General features: G+C 37.7%; 1 protein-coding gene across 1 annotated transcript in view; it reads left to right on the top strand.

Annotated features, from left to right (window-relative positions):
• The window catches only part of LOC127503197 (collagen alpha-1(XXIII) chain), a 101,443-nt gene that overhangs the window by 72,352 nt on the left and 8,137 nt on the right, over positions 1-20,954 (top strand). Inside the window, exons 3-10 of the mRNA XM_051876693.1 lie at positions 1,091-1,126; positions 7,403-7,410; positions 8,118-8,144; positions 13,071-13,097; positions 13,265-13,291; positions 15,964-15,990; positions 16,159-16,185; positions 19,837-19,896. Coding sequence (XP_051732653.1) covers positions 1,091-1,126; positions 7,403-7,410; positions 8,118-8,144; positions 13,071-13,097; positions 13,265-13,291; positions 15,964-15,990; positions 16,159-16,185; positions 19,837-19,896 — 239 coding nt within the window. The remainder of the gene's footprint in view (positions 1-1,090; positions 1,127-7,402; positions 7,411-8,117; positions 8,145-13,070; positions 13,098-13,264; positions 13,292-15,963; positions 15,991-16,158; positions 16,186-19,836; positions 19,897-20,954) is intronic.

The raw sequence follows: 20,954 nt of genomic DNA, 5'->3' as shown, positions 1-20,954 counted from the left end.
AGTGGTGGCATCTTAATTTATGAATTTATATTGTCTAGAGCTTGTCTAGTTGTCTAGCTGAACTTTATAAACTTCTCAAAGCTTCTTTTGCCAACTTCAACCTTCCTCCTCTTCTCTTGTATATTTCTGTTAGTCTGCTTTGTGAGAAGTCATTGTGTTAGTTTGACTAGACCCATGTGAAGTCATTTTTGGCCGCTATTGTGGTGCAGAAGGAGACTGCAAAGATTTTCTTTGCTTGTCTGTCACAAGGCTTCTTTTCCCACCTCTCTTATCTGGCGAGTGGACACTCCCGGGGAAGTTTCCACCAAAATTATCAGCCCAGCTTGTGGAAAAGGATGTGTCCCTCTAACATTGAGGAAGGCATCAGTGATATCTGCACAGCCTGTTGCTAAGGACAAGAGTTTACATCATATATATAGATTAAAATGCAGTCACAGTTATCGTTTACTGGGCAAAATCCAGTCAGACTTCTGTGTGAGCTGTGCTTCACACATACTCAATTGTATTAGTATATTTTAATAGTATATTTTGGGCCGCATTTTGGTTTGTAGCTTCACCAAATATTAGTAAACCATAGAAGATCACATGTATTTATTTATAGTGTGCTCTCAATTCAAACGAGCCCAAACATCCTCATAGAGGATAGCATACATGCTGCTTTGCTAAAGCTATATGACATCCGAGATCCGATGATGACTTTGATGCAGTATTTTCTAACGTCTTTTGTCAACGTCGGAAAGGTCAATGAATGGGAACTGTTTTACAGCGGGAGCGTGCTTGGATTGGATTGATTAATCAAATTGACAGTTCTTGCATTTACCATTTGCCATAGAATAGAAGCACACAACTGGGAGATCAGCACTTATCCACTAGGATCATATTACTTCTTACTTATTCTTTACATGTTTACACATGCAAGTAGTTCTTATGTTCATGTATTTGAGCTATTATTGTCATGTATGCAGGATTTGATTGGGTGGACCAGCAGTCAATCTGAGTGGCCCAGTGCCACTCTTGCACTTATGTAGACTTGCCACTGATATGTACAGTAAATATATACATTTCACCCTCTGTTACCCTCTGTTCACAGGTCCTCCAGGAAAACGGGGAAGAAAAGGAAACCCTGGTGAGTACCTGTACATTACACACACATTTGTCCACATCTCATAGTTTAATAATGACCCGAACCTAACCTAAAATTACAGCAAAACAAATGTTGAGCGATTTTCAGCTGTTCTCCAGGAGAAAGACTTTCAAGATCCTCTCATGCGTTCCAGACCTTTCATTTTTCGTGTCATGTTTGATTTGTATTTCTTTGAGGAACCATTGAACAGATGGAAATGTCTGTTCATATTATGCAGTTTTGAAAAGACCTTTTCTCTTTGGTAGTCATGGTGACATTTCTATCATATTGATCAGTGGGGGTCCAAGAGAGACATTCTCCTTGTCGTCAGTCATTTTCCCAGCATGCTGTTTGTTTTACTGCTGATCTTTTAACCTAAGAAACCTGAGAGTGCTTTGAAGTTGACAACACCATGATCCAGCAGGCAAAAATGCTCATAAGTATTATGATGTAGCTGCATATGTAGTGCTTAACCCTAACAGAAATCAATGCCTTTCAGTTATTCTACAGGTACAGTACAATGAATTTCATCTTACTGTACATTTTATAGCCCAATTTTGTATTAGTAGGCAAGGCTGTGTACGCTCTGCCAGACTCCCCAGACCAAAAATTATATTTCACTAAAGTATTTTAAATAATCCCTGTACTTGTACAGAGATTACCCACATTTGCAGTGGCCATCAGCCCTGATATATTTTGTTAATAGATATTTTAAATATATATATATATATATAAAGTTTTAGGCCTTGAAACAAGCCAATAAGCAGTGTTTTCCCTGAAGTATTTCTCTATTGCTCATCTGAAGCAGTTTTCGACCCGTCATAGAAAATGAATTGTGGTCTAGTACATTTTTCAGAGCAGCTCTTTGTGCAGCTTTCTATACTGTGGAAGTATAAATGTCCTTCCCATGATAATACAGCCATAAAATACATATCAAGTAAATCAACTTAGGAGCAGCCCTGCACTCAATATACATCTAGTGACAGAGTTACAATTTATATAGTATATACTCACCGGCCACTTTATTAGGTACACCTTGCACCTTGCTTTGTGGCATAGATTCAGCAAGGTGCTGGAAACATTCCTTAAAGATTTTGGTCCATATTGACTTATTGATAGCATCTGCTGCAGATTTGTCAGCTGCACATTCATGATCCATTGTACCACATCCCTATTCCGCAGTTTTTACCAGGGGAACCCTGCCAAAAACGCGTATTTTTCCCCATGGAACACTAGTCTTGGGCTAGTTTTGAGTAGCAATTGTGCGGGTTTTGTTGTGAAAACCTGGCAACCCTGCATAAGATTGAGATCTGGTGACTGTGGAGGCCATTTGAGTAAAGTGAACTCATTGTCATGTTCAGAAAACCAGTTTGAGATGATTTGAGCTTTGTGACATGCCGCGTTATCCTGCTGAAAGTAGCCACCAGAAGATGGACACATTGTGGCCATAAAGGGATGGACATAGTCAGCAACAATACTCTGGTAGGCTGTGGTGTTTAAACAATGCTCAATTGGTACTAAGGTGCTCAAAGTGTGCCAAGAAAATATTCCCCACACCATTAAGCCCAAAGTATAATTCACTTGTTACACATGTGCGAGGGTCAGCGTACAGTTTGCGTGAAGCGAATTTCATCATTAGAAGAGTACAGGCACCGTCGGATTTTTGTAACCGCACGTACTCGTATGCCCAGGTCGCACATGTGCATTTAATTTTTTTTTTTTTTTTTGAGTAATTAGTTTATCCACAAGGTGGTCAAAGAAAAACTGCATAAACAGAACAGACCGAAATGCATGCAAGCTACAGTGACAATGGAGGCCTATATAGACAAAGAGGTTATAAAGTACCCTCATTTGTACAACTCTAGCATGGGTTGTAACTCGTGGCGAGAGATCGCTCAAAACTGCGCATGCATTGAACACCTGTGTATGCGTACAAGTCAAATGAAGTATACTTTCCAAGGCTGTGCGTTCGACTGTGCACGTACACTAGCATACGCGTAAAAAAAACAGTATACCCAGGGCTTTAAACTGCCAGCAGCAGCCTGAACCATTGATACAAGGCAGGATGGATCCATGCTTTCATGTTGTTTACTCCAAATTCTGACCTTTCCATATGAATGTTGCAGCTGAAATTGAGACTCATAAGACCAGGCAATGTTTTTCCAATCTTCTATTGTCCGAATTTGGTGAACCCGTGTGAATTGTAGCCTCAGTTTCCTGTTCTTAGCTGATAGGAGTGGCACCGGTGTGATTTTCTGCTGCTGCAGCCCATCTGCTTCAAGGTTCAATGTGTTGTGTGTTCAGAGATGTTCTTCTACAGACCTCAGTTGTAACAAGTGGTTATTTGAGTTACTGTTGCCTTTCTATCAGCACGAGTCTGGCCATTCTCCTCTGACCTCTGCCATCAACAAGGCATTTTCGGCCACAGAACTGCCGCTCACTGGATATTTTCTCCTTTTTGGACCATTCTCTGTAAACCCTAGATGGTTGTGCGAGAAAAGTAGATCAGCAGTTTCTGAAATACTCAGACCAGCCCGTATATATTATTTTCATTATTATTATTATTATTATTATTATTATTATTATTATTATATCATGCTGCTCAGTAAGCTAAACAACTAGCTTGGTGAATTTATGCTGGGCTACATGACAGATAAATAATCAGCCTTGTTTCATGAAGTACAAGTATAAATAGCCATCCAAGAAAAACGGTTTCCTAAAGTTGTTTCCTTCTGGGAGGTCCTTCTCTACTCCTACCTGGAGTTATGAAAATATAATCGAATTCAGGACATGTAATTGTCTTGCAAACCTGGCTTGAACACACTTGCAAAATGTATTGTGCAGCTCTGTTTACTGACAGCTCTGGTCAATTAAACCACTTTTATAGTCCCTCGTATGCGATATAAAGTGGATTTTTCTGTATCTGGAAACCTTATGCGTAACGCAACGGCCCATTTCTGATTAATTCTTGGGTGGGTGGTGGCAGTAAATAAGGAAGATGTTTTTCTCTGCCGTGGGGCTGCTGCTCTGGTGGTCCAGTGCATTCAGTGGCAGGCTCACTTATGTTCATCTTCAGTTTTATTGTCGTGTTCATGTAAATTATCATGCAAGACAACTGCTGATGGGCCAAATTCATCACATCATGCTCGGCATGCAGAGCCTGGAAATGATCTCAAAGCAGATATGATGCACTAACTGTGTCTTTGTTCTGAGTGTGATGACTTTGGCGGTCGATGGGAGGACTAACAACCTCCAAAACACACAGCCATGGTGTCCATAAAAAGCTCCTCTCTTGCCTCAGGGCTCTGGGTGACCTAAACTTGACACAGTGGGAATCTCCTCTCCTCTATTCACCATGACAGAGACGGATCAAATCTCCCGCGTGGCCATGTGACTGAAAGCACTCTTATCACCGCAGCCATTTGTAGGAGTTATCGCTTGTTTACTTGGCTTTCTGATCCTGTCCGGGGCAGATCAGGATCCTCCCACCACCGTTTGTGTCTCCGGATCCATTCGGTGTCACATTCCACTCCTACTATCACATCCCTCAGGCATCAAAGCAGAGAGACATGCCAATGACTGTCTTGTACATTATGTTCATTGTGCTGACCAAAAGCGAGGGAAATACCAACCCAGATGTCTACTTATGATGCTTTTGACACTGTATAAAGGGTTACTGCAGGAGCTTGACCTCTTCAAGAACCCCTGCACATTTTCCATTGAGAGCATGATTCAGCTTTCACTGGTATATACCGCATGATTTTGTACAGCTGAAATGATGCGCCATTAAATCAAAACTGATCATAGTAGACTGCAGACCACCGCATAAATGTGAACTTCTTATTTCACAAGAATGTGTTTTTGGACACCAGGATCATTCCCACACAACTGGAATGTTTTGGATCTTTTCTTGCCTGAAATCTTTAAGGATTCTCCAGATTCACAGACTGTTGAAATCTGTTAAGCCTGCACTGAATGAACGCTGTTAAACATGTATTTCTGTAGACATTTTGGCCTTCTAAGTGCAAAATGTCTGTTAACGCAGAGCCTCCCACTATGTGCAGTAATTCTTTTACAGCTCAGAAGACTTAATGGAGTTCTCGGCTATGTTTCATTTTAGTATCAACTTTGTCTAAGATGTTTCTCATAAAATTCCTTTGCAAAAATGAAACTCGACACAAATGAGACAACTGTTCACATACGGCAAGACAGAGCTATAAAATGAAAATGAGCTGCTCTGAAAATTTGATCTTAGAAGAATTTATTGAATTAAGCTTGAGTTAATATTGAAAACCAAGTCTTTATATTGCAGACTTTGGTATTTTGGCAACCTGGGCATGATTTGAGACGTTGTTTATATCTCTTCTGGAACTAAAGACGAGACACATGTGAGATGAAGTACTGAGCATTATTGTTTTGAATTTGGCTGACTTAAATATGCCAGGGAATATTAAGGGAAAGTTATTTACTAAGCTAACATAGATGAGGTTTTGTTAACTTTGTTAAAGTTTGTGAACTTTTGAGCATGACTTGGAAGCATTAACAATATGTTTTTTTTACTATGTGCCATATGTTTTTTAATGTTTGTTTGATAGTTATATATACACTGATAAAAATGATTCTGCGGTGAAGTAAATACTACAGAAAAAACAAATGTAATTTCTACATGAAAAGTTAGTTCAGGCAAGAATAAAAAAAAATAAAAAAAAATTTATTAATTAAATTCCATAATTAGTACACAATTCAAGCTTGTAGAAATTAAAGCATAAATATCAACAAAATAAAATTAAGTAAAACCTACTCAACTTTTCTGATACTGGTGTTCCCATCATGCACTGGGCCATGAATAATTATTAAGGTTTATTTTTTGCTGTTTTCCAACTGTATTTACACTGTTTTATCATTGCTTTTGTTGTTAGACTTAGTTACTTGCGATTTTGTGGGTGCTGCATTTTTAATATTATGTAGATATGATGTCTACATGATATCTATTGTATTATTTACTTAAATGTTTCTAAGTAAAACATACACTTTAAAAACATGGGTTAATTCAGTGTTATATTATTTGAGTAAAAAGCATTGCCAAGTAAACTTTAAGTAAATTGCTTATTTTCTTTGTTAAATTTACTTAAGTAGATTTTACTTCATTCTATATATGAAATTAATATAATTAAATAAGTAATATTTACTTAATTTTTTTATGAATGTTAAGTTCAATAGTAAGTAGATTTTACTTGATAATAACAGGTAAGATGTACAGAGCGGTACCAGTAAAATTTACTTTAAATGTGTTTATGCAGATTGTTACGAGGATTTTATCAAGTAAATCCTACAAGTAATTTTTTTTATATATACAGTATATAAAATATATATACAGTCAAACCAAAATTTATTCAGACACCTTGAACATTTGATTCATTAATACAGTTTATTCACTATAGTTTATAATCAGTAAAAAATAATCTTATGTCAGATAATATGTCAGTTTATTCACTATAAAAAATGGTAATAAAATATGATAAGATCTCAGAGTTAAACTGTGTCAGAAAAAAATATTCTTAATTATGTCAGATAACACTTAAGCAAAATATGGTCAGGTCAAAGTGTCTGAATAATTTTTGGTTCCAAATTTTTATCAGTTTTACTGGTAGTCCACTGTATGAAGAATTTTTGGGTATAATTTGTCACAGTTTACTTTATTTTGCTATCCTCACTTACATAAATGACCTATAGTGTCCTGCACCCACTAGTAAAAATATATCAAAAATATAATAAATGTCTGAATAATTTTTGGTTTGACTGTGTATATATATATGGCAGGACAAATAAAAATCTGAATTGCTGGCCCATTGAAGTTGGCAGTGCTCAGAGCTGTTCCACCTATTCACGTCCTTTAATCACACACAGACTTTTGCCAAATCTGGAGTTGCTCAAAAGTGGAAAAGAAACAAGGGTCTATTTATATCTGTGCCGCCATCCTTTGATTGATCAATGCTATGAGCCGGAACCAGGTTTCTGCGTGTGTAGATATATGAATGTGTGTTGTGTTTGTATGTACACACTGACCTCATTGATTCTGGCATCTAAAGAGATATGCAACACTCACATTGACATAGTTTTACTTCTTCATGTTAAAAGAAATGAGACAACATATTAATCATTGTGTCATTTATTATCATAGCATTAATGTGCTGCACACAGTATTGCATGACACTTACTCTTCAGTGCAACAAATAGTTGTGACTGTTACATACAACTGTTTGTTTTTCTGTGTTTCAGGAATTCCAGTAAGTACCCCGTTATCACTGAGGCTTTAATTCAGAACAAATGTGAGTTGGTCTGGAGGTGGGCAGATACAGCATGGCATGATCCATGTTGGCTTTGCAACCTTGATATAGACTGCAAAATGAGGTGAGATAAGAGGGAAGGCACGATATATGCTCCATGAGACAGTTTCTGAATCGATCACACTCCATTTTTCACTGTCTGGCATCCATCCTGACCGCCTGTATTCTAATAACCAGACGTGCCTTTAAAGAATCCAACAGCTGATACAGATCTCTTTGAGCCTTTGCACAGAATGCATAGTAAACACTAGTACATGTTCAAGTGTGCATGCGTGCGATCCTCCCTATCATACTAACAGTGCAGCAACTAACTTTTATTGCTGTGGTTGAGTCATATTTCTCAACATGAGCAGAAAGCCACAGTAATAAAGGATAAGAGACTGTAAACATGCATGGTTGCCCCAAACACGTTCCATTTTCTATGAGCTATTTGTCACATAAGCAGTGTTTATGTATTGCACACACACTGCTAAAGACAAAAATGCAGTCTGGAGCGCTTTAATAATGTCAATACTTGTACTTGTAGCCTACATATTTGAGGGTTTGGGATGTGAACAAGCATTTTTGTTTTTTTATTAATTAAGAGATCTGTTTTTTTTAAAAAATGTTTTAATTGTAATGTTTTTTTCTTCAATAAATCCTAACAGGGCACTCCAGGACGAGATGGCTACCCGGTAATTGTCACTCTGGTTATACACTGATCCCATCTGCTCTAACCACAGGCACACGCAGTACTTGATGGCTCTTGTAGACCTCAGCTGATAGGCAGTGTTAAGTGTCGTAGTGCACCACCTGCTGGACATATTAGAAATGATTGCAAAAAAAAATAAAAATATATATATAAATATATAAACAAGGCTTTTGGGTTTAAACATCAATAACATTTTTTAAATGACATTAAAAATCTGATTTATTGCATGCATAAACCTGTTGATGCCATTTGGGTTGGATTTAAACTTTCCGATAAGACCTGATCTCTTATTTCTGTGATCGCCAAGAAGCTTGTCCATTGCTTTGTGCTTACATTTTGAGTAAAACATGGGGGCATGGGTTCGAGTCTCAGTACCGGCAGGAATTGTCAGTGGGGGGAGTGAATGTACAGCGCTCTCTTTCACCCTCAATACCATGACTGAGGTGAGAGCCTTGAGCAAGGCACTGAACCCCCAACTGCTCCCTGGGCGCTGCAGCAAAAACTGGCTGCCCACTGCTCTCGGTGTGTGTTCACGTTGTGTGTGTTTGTTCACTGCTCGCTGCTGTGTGTGTGCACTTGGAGGGGATAGATGCAGAGCACAAATTCCAAGTATGGGACACCATACTTGGCTACGTCACATGTCACATCACATATTCTGTTGGGGTTAGATGGGGCAAAATACATCAAGATAATTTTATTTTAAGCTTTATATATGGTATATAGAATGGGACCTATGTAATTGTATGCATAATGTATTACAATCCATCTGTATGCATAACCTACCTATTAAACATGAACCTCAAACCTTAGAAAGATTAGTTCAAATTAGTTTTACTCATTACTATCAAATAAGCTATTTTAAAGGGTTAGTTCACCCAAAAATGAAAATTCTGTCATTAATTACTCACCCTCATGTCGTTTCACACCCGTAAGACCTTCGTTCATATTCGGAACACAAATTAAGATATTTTTGATAAAATCCGATGGCTCAGTGAGGCCTCCATTGACAGCAAGCTAATTAACACTTTCAAATGCCCAGAAAGCTACTAAAGACATATTTAAAACAGTTCATGTGACTACAGTGGTTCAACCTTAATGTTATGAAGAATACTTTTTGTGCGCCAAAAAAACAAAATAACGACTTTATTCATCAATATCTAGTGATGGGCGATTTCAAAAAGTTTCATGAAGCTTCGAAGCCTTAGGAATCTTTTGTTTCGAATCAGTGGTTCGAAGCACGTATCAAACTGCCAAAGTCACGTGATTTCAGTAAACGAAATTTTGAATTGTTCGAAATTCATGAACTGTTTTAAATATGTCTTTATTAGCTTTCTGGGCATCTGAAAATGTTAATTGTCTTGGTGGCAATGCAGGCCTCACTGAGCCATCAGATTTTATCAAAAATATCTTAATTTGTGTTCTGAAGATGAATGAAGGTCTTACGGAACGACAAGAGGGTGAGTAATTAATGACAGAATTTTCATTTTTGGGTGAACTAACCCTTTAATCACATCAAATCTTATTTGAATAGTTGTTATTATACAACACCAAATCAAGAAAAGTTGGGACATTTTGTAAAATGCAATACAATCAAGAATCTATGATTTGTTGATTCTCTCGAATCTTTATTTAACTGACAAAAGTGCAAAGAAAAGATTTTCAGTGTTTTCACTGACCAACTTGATTGTATTTTGTAAATACAAACAAATGTTGATTTTGATGGCTGCAACACACTGAAAAAAAAAGTTGGGGCAGAGGCATGTTTACCACTGTGTCACATCACCTTTCGTTTTAACTATACTTTTTAATCATTTGGGAATTGAGGATAATAATTGTTGCAGTTTTGCAAATGGAATTTTTGCCCAATCTCACCTGATACAAGACAGCTGCTCAACAGTCCATGGTTATTGTTGTCTGATTCTCCTTTTCATCAGGGGCCGTATATTTTCAATAAGAGACAGATCAGGACTGCTGGACTGCAACCACTCTGTTGTAGCACATGCAGAATGAGGCCTGGATGTCTTGCTTCCCAGAAAAGATGTCATCTTGATAGCAGTATATGTCTCTGTACAATCCCAATATACGCCTTCACATCAATGGTACCTTCACACATACTGTATGCAAGTCACCCATGCCGTTTGCACTGATGCACCCTCATACTATGACAGATTGCTTTTGCACCTGTCGCTGATGAAAGTCTGGATGGTCTCTTTCATCTCATGGACTCATCTGACCACAGCACATATTTTCTTTTAGACCATCTGAGATGAGCTCAGGCCTAGAGAACCCTGCGCCATCTCTGCATAGAATCGATGTATAGCTTTCTCCTTTTTTTGCATTTCTTGATGCAGTGGCAGACTGTGTTAAAAGGTTAGTTCACCAAAAAATGAAAATAATGTAATGTATTACTCACCCTCATATCCTTCTACACCCGTAAGACCTTCGTTCATCTTCAGAACACAAATTAAGACATTTTTATGAAATCCAATGGCTCAGTGAGGCCTCCATTGCCAGCAATATCACTGAATCTCTTAAGATCCAGAAAGGTACTAAAGACATACTTAAAACAGTTCATGTGACTACAGTGGTTCTACCTTAATATTATAAAGCGACTAGAATACTTTTTGTGTGCCAAATAAACAAAATAGCGACTTTTCAACAATATCTAGTGATGGCCGATTTTAAAACACTGCTTCATGAAGCTTTGAAACTTTACGAATCTTTTGTTTCGAATCAGTGGTTTGGAAAGTCACGTGATTTCAGTAAACGAGGCTACTTTAACACGATCCAAACCACTGATTCGAAACAAAGATTTGTAAAGCTTCGAAGCAGTGCTATGAAATCGGCCGTCACAAGATATTGTTGAAAAGTCGTTATTTTGTTTTTTTTGGCACACAAAAAGTATTCTCGTCACTTTATGATATTAAGGTAGAACCACTGTACTCACTTGAACTGGTATAAATATGTCTTTAGTACCTTTATGGGTCTTGAGAGGTTCAGTGACATTGCTGGCAATAGAGGCCTCACTGAGCAGTTGGATTTTATCAAAAATATCTTAATTTGTGTTTTCTGAAGATGAACGAAGGTATTGCGGGTGTGGAACGACATGAGGGTGAGTAATAAATGACATAATTTTTGGGTGAACTAACCCTGTAAGTGACAATGGTTTCCCAAAGTACTCCCTAGCCCATGTGACTATTTTTAACACAGCAGCATGATGGTTTCTCATGCAGTGCCATCCGTGGGCTCAAAGGTCACGCACATTCAACATAGGTTGAATTTTTAATTTTTGTCCAAATTTTTGACAATTCTCTCATGAAATTTGGCACGAAGTGGTGAGCCATGACCCATCTTTGCTTACAAAACTGACCCTTTGGTGGATGTTCCTTTTATGCCCAATCACGATACCCTGACCTACCAGTTCACCTGCTAATTGTGGACTGTTTCAAAACCGTTTAACTTGGATATTCTGTAAACTTTTCACTAATATTTTGCTTTTGTCCCAACTTTTTTGGAGTGTGTTGTAGCCATCAAAATCAAAATTTGTTTATATTTACAAAATACAATTAATTTGGCTAGTGAAAACATTGAAAATCTTTTCTATGTACTTTTGTCAGTTAAGTAAAGGCTCAAGAGAATGAACAAATCAGAGATTCTTAATTTTATTTCCTTACCTCTACGCCTACACAAATCTTACAGAACAGAGAACTATTGTTCTTTCCAATAGTTTTGCTTTTAAAAGAGGCATTAGTTGTATGAAGCCTCCCTGACAGGCCATCGCAATCCAGATGCGATCAGTTGCATGCGTTGGCAGCCTCCGCTCTGCATAAAGATCAACTGGGAAATATAGCCCTGTGTGAAGTCTCTCCAAGCATAACAAGAAGAGAGCTGCTCCAAACTGAACCGTGTGCAGGACTGCACCACATGTGGCCCTTACCGGATTTCCAACTGCACTCAGAACCATCAGCACACAAGTCATCCGTTTCTTCTAGCTCACGTTGAATAGACCGACATGTGAAACCCCTGCATGCTCTCTTGTCACTTGTCCGTTCTGAAAGCACAAGCACACACTACTAGACCAAGACAGACAGCTCTATTGTCTGTGGTTCCTGGCTGTTTTGCTCTGAATGAAGACTCACAGGCAGAGAATGATCAGAAATCTGTTTATCGTTATATTTGTTTTTGTTTTGTTTTTTGTCTAATTTTACATTGTGTATACAACGTTATGTATACACAATGTATGACACATTGTTTCAATAGCCATTGCATTTACTGTAGATCTATCAAGTTTGTTTTACATTTATCATGACCTTTTGCTTTAAAGGTCTTCAATCAGAAATTGTTCACGTTTCGTTTAGTTAAGTATGTTTTACAGGTCAGAGACTCAAGTCAAAGAGCTCTGTGCAAAGACCCTTTCAGCACCTTCAGTGCCGTGGACAGCGACCTCCCGTCCTCTAGTCTGAGCTTACTGAAGCCAGTGATGATGGACTTTCTTTCCTCTAATCATTTATAACAGAGGTCCACTAATTATTATTACAAAAATATAATATTTAGTTAAGACTTCAGCAAAGCTAAAGAAGCCTTTTTTTTTTTCATTATATATATATATATATATATATATATAAATTTTGACCTTGTAATTTTTAATCAAAATGTCATAACTCAGTCTTCCAGTGATGGCTTAAACTCCACCCCTTTTTGCAATCGACTCTAGGCTCACATTAAGATCTGCCTCCATCCAATCAACAACCAATTTCATAGAAGTCCCCGCTTTTTTTTTTCTCCCTTTCGAATAAATAATTTCACTCGGATGTACATCACAATACAGAAGAATTAGAAAATTAAAATTTAATGCACAAGTTTATGCTTGCCCTGAAATAATAATAAATTCTGTCTCTGTCTTTCTCAGGGTCCATTGGGTATGGATGGTAAGCCTGTAAGTACTTCTCTCAGGGTACAGTTTTTAAAACCAGATCATCTTGCATCAGATCAGTTTTTAACATCATTGGTTTAACTCCACTTATCTGTAGGGATGTATATTTATTGCTGTATTGCATACATTGCTGATTATACTGTAGAAAATTAATTTCTCTTTCCTTATAGGGACCTCCAGGATCAAAAGGCAGTCAGGTAGGTTTTTTTCATCATTTCAGTCTGAAAGTGATTGTATAATTGTGTGTTTCCAGTATGCAATACATCTTAGATTCCTAACGCAGCAACATCTGGTATAAACCAGTCGCACCTCTTGGTTTGTACAGCACAGGTAAACTTCAGCCCATCACCTCATTCATAAGAGTGTGATGTTGGAAAGCATCATTCAGATCTCATTCCTCAGGTTACTCCAGGGGCCAGTTGCACCAGCTGTGCGCAAGCTAAAACTTACCCTATTTGTGGTACAAATACAATTTATGCACTCCTGAATATTAAACTTAGAAATGTAACCCCACTATTAATATAATTTACGATAGACTAATGAAAGATTTCTTTTTTTCATTATCAAGTTTGTTGTATTAGTATTTATTACTCAATAATTTTGGATACAGTTCCTAAAAATTAAGTTAGGGCTTTATTTTGATTGTCCCCTTTAGTCATTCTGTGAACTACAAATAATGACATGCATCTACATGTCAGCTAACTCTCATTAGAGTATTATACTGTATTAGCAGGCTTTCTGCTTAATATCTGCTAACACTTTATTGTGATGGTCCTCCAAAAGACATTCTACTAACTGTAGAACTTTGTAAGTACTGTAGTGACTGTTGTAAGACTGTAGTAACTTTGCAAGTACGTCAATTTATTCTACTTACCCTAACCCCTTATTCTACTAACCGTAACCCTACCCTTAAAAGTCAAGAGTCAGTTGACATGTAGGTGCAGTGTTTCTTAGTCAACAGGAATGTCTGAAGGGGACCATCAAAATGGATTCCAAAAGTCTAACCAAAATTGATTACATATTTAAATACAATAATTATTGTATTTCATATTGTATATCAAAGATGTAATTTATTATCATAACTAAAAAAACATCAGCCAGAATGAGAGAAACTGAAATGCATGGCTTTACAGCAACACTACTTCTCTTTACAAATTTGAAGGCTGCTTGTTGGATCAGTAAAGGTATAGTAAATGTCACATTTTGTGACTACACGTTTAGAGGACTTACTACTAGCTTTCTGGCTTGGCACAACCAAATTAAGTACAGCATTATTTACAAACTAACTAGTAGTTACTAAGAACCCAATTGTGGACTTTACTTCATAAGACTTAAGAATGGCGGGTGCAAACATACCCAGGTCTCTGGTCCTCCTCTTATACTCGTATATGTGTTTACATGGGGGAGGTCAGGCAGGGCCTCAATGTCACTGTTGTGGGAGAAATGAAGTGGCCAAATGCCTCTTTTAAAACCCATTTGAAGGGTAAACATTGGTGCAATTAATTGCTCAGAATTGCACACAAGTTGGGTGCAGCACATCAGCGAAACACCAACAGCTTTCGCCTATTACGTCCAAGTTTAGAGTCACGCTCAAGAGGATGGATGTTTTCATGCTAAAAGCAGAAGGGCACTTTAGTCAAGTGTTTACTTGAAGGACCATTGAAGATTAAAGAAGAGAAGGGCGTGTTTTTGACTGGGCACACTTGAACACGAAGGTCTGCATAAGCGACTTTACGTAACAGGAGAGATTCCAACATCTCAACCTTATGTAAATGTTCTCCTTGTGTGTGTTGAAGTCAGGGTAACACTTTAGTATATGGAACACATAAACTATTAACTACGACTTTTTTTCTCAAACTCCTAATTTACTGCTTATTACTAGTTAGTAAGGTAGTTGTTAAATTTTGGTATTGGGTAGGATTAGTAATGTAGAATAAGGCATTAATATGTGCTTAGTAAGTACTAATAAATAGCCAATATTCTAGTAATATGCCTGCTAATAAGCAACTAGTTAAAAGACCCTAAAATAAAGTGTTACCGAAGTCAGTATCATCTAATGTAGCTTCTCCATCACAATCATAGCATCAGAGGATGAAATCAAGTGAATTATCAAGTGCCGTCATTGTTGGGTCCAACAATAACAACCTCCAATCCAGTCCATATTTTACAGTATATGCTGGCATTGAATGATACAACTCAAGTCTGCTTTAAAAATATCAAAGGTAACAAAACCCAAGATTCCTGCTATATCATTTTGTAACTTTATGTTTTGAGCTCAAGTTAACATTAAGTGCACTTGGGACAAGAGTCTCATTTTAAACATACTTTGAACAATACCACGACACCACTGCACTGCTTTCTGAGATGAACCTCATACTTATTAAACAGCACACAAAATTACAGCGTTTGAAGAGCCATAGTGAACACAACACCACAGAGAACGATGAAACTGTGATAATCAGAATGTGTCTTGTTGTTTTTGTGGTCTAAAGCAAAGTTTCCTGCACAGACCGCTGAGCAGAATAAAACCAGAATAATATCATCCATTCCCTCAAACCAGCCCTCCACTCATGAAATAAAAGCTCTTATGTGAAATTAAATGCAGGAATCTTTGCTGTCATCAGGAATGGAATGTCATAACATTGTTTTATCTTCACTTTTATAAATCCCTCTCTTCATATTTTGTGATAAATGATTGCTTTTCATTTAGCCAGTAGTTCATTCAAACACTCAGATTCAACCACTAAAACATCTGCCAGTCATTTTTGAAGGTGTAAGTGGTGTGACTTGTGGTTTGCAATGGAAATAGCCTGCGTTGTTGAGAACGATTTCTAATCTGTCATTTTGAATCTTTCTCTTCTTTTGCCAGGGAATGCCAGGACCAAAAGGAGATAAGGTATATTCACCCCACAACACATTCCAGCATGATAAATTTACAATTTATGGAGCCATCAAAGCATAACAATGATAGTTTTGCTCTAACTGAAGCTTTTTGAGCCTGTTACCCAATGAAATTCGAAGAAACTCAGTAATAAGTAAATGCTAAGAGTTGCTCTCTCCACAGGGTGACCAGGGAGACATTGGGCCCAGGGTGAGTGTCACATCTAATTTTTTTGCTCAGTTTTTTCAGAAGTCTGAGTTGTCACTGATCTGAGGATTCCTCTTGGCCTGGCAGTCAATTTAAGCCGTTTCCTTTCAGATGGCAAGGCTTGGTTGCTAACAGTTTTACATTCTTGATAGAAGTTAGATCTTTATCTGTTAAACTAATTCAAATTACAACCTCAATATGGTATCAATCACTGTTCGTCTGCCTCCACCAAGTCTGTTTTTGCCTCATCCACAGGGAAAAAAACATGAGCCTTGACAAATCAGGAATCCGTCAGTGAAGATCGTACCACTTTTCTATCTATATCTACTCAAGCTATCATTTAAATCATTTGGCACCCCGCGCTTCTTTTCCACCATACCTCATGACCATTCAGCACAATTAGAAACATGTGCTTTGGCTGCTCTCTTTCTTTATGTTAAGAACATGTGTTGTGTGCACTAAATTGTTTTTGCTTCACGACATCACAGTCTGACAGTAGAAAAATGAACCAAATCATTTGGAGTGGTGACATGAGAAGTCAGGAAAAGGAAAACAGCATCTCCCATGGGCCATGTTCCCTTTTTTTGTGTGGATGTAAGAGTCAAATTAGCGCTTTTTCAACTCCAGTTAAGCAGGAGTATGACCCCTTGGAATCCATTAAAGCTCTCATGGGACGAGGGCCCCTTGACCTGGAAGTCGATTAAAGCCGTGTTTCCTTCCAGATGGCAGGACTTGGGTTTGTAGTGCAGGTGGATAGTTGACCTTATGCTTACTCTTGACTTGTGACTTTTGCCCTTTGCCCAGACACAGAAGAAGCAGATCAGACTCACAAAGTAGTCTTTGTGTCATCGGAGGTAGCTGAAAAGAATGTTCTGCAAAGTCGTATGTAGGGTTGTGCACCATTCAGAATTGAACTGAGAATACTGTTTAAATTCTAGTTCAGTTCCTGAATTTGAATTGAGGTAGCAAACAGGATGCAGAATTGCAATGAACTGAAATTTAAAGAAATTCACATACATTTTAATTAGAAAAGCTTTACAAAGCAAATTACAAAGTTAGTCTGAGAAACTTTGAAAGTTGACTTGACAAAGACTTATTTGAAAGTTCTGGGAAAAAGTCTGAACAGTCTTGAAGTTTGAAAAGTTATTATAGGCAAGGCCTTATTGATATATAGATTATCGAGATCGTCCATAGCATAGAACTGAAAACAACCCCTAAAAACAACCTAGCAGCCACCCAGAACACCCAAGCCGCTAGAGTTGTCAAAAGTACTGACTTTGGTACCACGTCAGTCCTGGAATCTTAAAAATGTGATGCTTTAACCCTCTGGAGTCTGAGGATTTTTGGGGCCCTGGAGAAGTTTTGACATGCCCTGACATTTGTGCTTTTTTTCAGTTGCTTATAAGCATATTAATGGCAAAAGTGTCATTATACTGTATTCAGCACAAACTAGGCTACCATAATATGTGAGCAACATGTATGTACATGTTTGTATTTTTGAGAGAATAACCTTTATGCACGGTTATTGAAAAAACAAAAATCTTAAGTTACTGAAATACGGCCACACAACAAATACTAAATATGTGTTCACAAGACTTTTGAGTATTGGAGGTTGTAGACTAGAATTTTTTTTGCTTCAAAATGATGTAAAAATTATCCTGCCTACTCGTTCATATAAAACAATATATTGATTTAAATTTTTAAAGACACTTTTTGTCAAGAAGGACAGTATGCGGGAGGTGTGAATCTTCATGAATAATGCTGTGATTCACACCTGAGAAGACAAAGACCCGCATAATGAGCCCTTTCAGTCAGGTAGGCTATGTGAGAGAAACTAAACTAAAAAAATCAAAGTACAAAAGTACAAAGTAGTTTTTTCTGGTAGTTTATTCAGAATATAGTTAACAATATAAATGAGACACATTTTGAATAAATGAGGGCACATTTTGAGTACAGAGTTTTACCTGGAAATAAATCCTGTTCAAAGATATAAGTGAACATCACTTACCTGGCATTCCAAGGTGTTTGGTGTTTCTTTACTGGAGAAAAAAAAAAAAAAACTTTCCTGCTTCCAGTCAGTGATCTCTCCATCATATTCATTCAGAATGTCCAGTGTGGGCCAATATCTGGTCACTATGATTCTCAAATCTGTGAGATAAAAGAAAAAAACCCTCTGTGAGCATGCTGATAACAGGATCATTTTAGCTATTGTATTAATGTTAATATAATATTTTAATATAGTTTAAAAAATAATGTATTTCTATGATGCAGAGCGTCTAAACATTCATATTAGAATTGGCGTCTGAATAGAGCGTGAGCTCCTTGGCCGAATTAGTGGATAATGAGTTGAGCCGAACTACTGACATGATTTTCATACAGATTACATAAACAGAGAATATTTGTTTTCGATTTGACTTACATGATTTAAAACCTGACATTTCAACGTTTCTTTAGACATATGTCTCATTTTTGTGTCATTAGTATTCACTACGTTACAGTTCATTTTCTGAGGGAGTATCAGATTGGACTTCATTCAGAGAGAGACGACAGATCACGCATCATGTTATTTTTCTTTATTTTGCAAAAAGCACAACATTTTGTTTTTACTCTGAGTGTACACAAATAAAAGAAGACATTTCACAGATTAGAATGGTATATAACTCTTAATTGATATGTCCTAAGTTGATATGTCCGAGTATTTTTAGTCTCTTTCACACTGGTAAGAAAAAAAGTGTTAAGCACTGTTGAGCAGATTCGTAAACACCTCTGACTGGCCATTGTGTTCGCGGCCTCAACATATATGTCTGTGATTGGATTCAATAATCAACGCTTCAAAAACTTTGTAAATAGTCATCAATGATGCTCTTCACTGAGTGCTTACACACATACACTCGCTTTCAAAACGCTATCAAATTCAAATACTTCTGTGTGCTTTCAAATGCTCCCGTGCATTGATAATTGTAGCCAATCACAGACATATCTGATGAGCACGTCAACACATTGGCCAATCACAGGTGTTTACTAATCCACTCATCAGCGCTCAAAGCCTTACATTTTTAAAATTTCAGTACCGATTGGTACCGAAGTCAGTACTTTTGACAACTCTACAAGCAACAAACTATAAACTACTTAGAAACTGCATAGCAATATCTCACAAACAATGAAAATTATATTAGCATCATGGCGGAAAGTTGTGCATGACAATGCAGAAATCTAGTTTAGGCATGCTGTGGTTGTTCTCTATACCATTTCAGTACAGTTCCTGCAGAGTATGTTTTAATACACAAAAAACCCTTGACAATCTGTGAGAAAGGAAAATCATGAAAAAGTTTCTCCAGGGAAAAAGTAGCCTTTCTTCACGAATCCGTTGCAGACCTATCTAACCGCAACTCTAAACATAAACCTCATCACCATGTGCACCCATTGAAAGTTAATCATATCCAGAAGGTGTATGGGCTTGGTTTCTTAAAACAGAAGAATAGCCAGAATAACTCACAGGATTCAATTTCAAGTCGAAGCTCAGAAATACAATGTGAGATGTCATCACCCTCCATTATATGTATCCTAACAGTGTCATTCTCCGAATCATCTCCTCTTTCCCCCTTACGTCATTTCCTGCCTCCGTTTTCTTCTATATGACCTCTGACCTCCCAGGGACCACCGGCCTACGCTGCCTCTGCAGGCCTGCTCAGTAATCAGATTCTCACGGTTAAGGTTTGTCTCTCTCAGCCTATCATCCCTGCATCTCCTGACACATGTGGCCGTCCATGTTCACAAACATCTGTGCCTTCATACCTTACTCTGTTTTGCTATTTTTTCCACTTCTCCTTTGTTCCCATAACCCCTTACGCTGAGGGAAGACTGTGCAGGCTGAATATCTGTTTCTCCAGCTGTGATTACTGGCATCCCTGCTTTGTTTCTTATGCAGTCTGTCTATCTTTCTCATTATCTGTCCTCTGCCGTCAGATGGTCTTCCCTCGCTATGAGCATGGCTTTCTCTCGGCTACAACTGACCATCATACATTTCACAAGCGCCTTCTAAAGGTAGAGCCAGATTTGTGCATGCCTTGCTGCTTTTCTCATTTTCTCCATTTCTTCTGTGTGTCCTTGTCCTCAATTAGCTCATCTGGCAGTTTACAATGTTGTGTTGCATTCCTGTTTTGAATTTCAAAGAGAGGGTAATTGTTGTGTTTATTGACAGTAGTGACGAAAACATGTTTGCTAGACCACAGCAAATAATCAAGGCAAAAAGCTATTTGTCTTTTTAGCAGTAGAACTGACTTGCATTATCTTAATCTAAGACTTTTTTTTTTTTTTGCGGAACTAAAGACATTTCTTCATAAGCCGCGTTTCCACCGCAGGAACTTTCCCCAGGAACTAGGGACTTTGGGATGGTACTTGGTGTGTTTCGACCGTAGGAACCAAGGTCTAAATGAAGTTCTGGGTAAAAATTTCCCCTTCAGAAAGTTCCTGCTCAGGAGGTGGTACTTTTTCAAAGTTCCAGAACTTTCGAGGGTGGGACTTGGGTGCTGAACATGCTGATTGGTTGAGTTCACGCAGCATTTTGATTGGTTGACTCCACGCAGCATTTTATTTCAACCACCATTTTTAAAAGTCTGTTGCGATACGTAAAGTAAGAGTGTTTGTTTTTCAAATCAACAATGTTTTAACAAATACGACCAATGGACCGAGGTTCAGGCTTTATTAAGCTTATATATCGTGCGCAGTCCTACGTCACTGGACTAATCTTCACTGTACTTTAGACCGCAATG

The sequence above is a fragment of the Ctenopharyngodon idella genome, chromosome 21 (assembly GCF_019924925.1).
Source record: "Ctenopharyngodon idella isolate HZGC_01 chromosome 21, HZGC01, whole genome shotgun sequence".
Lineage (NCBI taxonomy): Eukaryota > Metazoa > Chordata > Actinopteri > Cypriniformes > Xenocyprididae > Ctenopharyngodon > Ctenopharyngodon idella.
The sequence above is the reverse complement of the archived record's forward strand: the minus strand, read 5'-3'. Positions and strand labels throughout refer to the sequence as shown.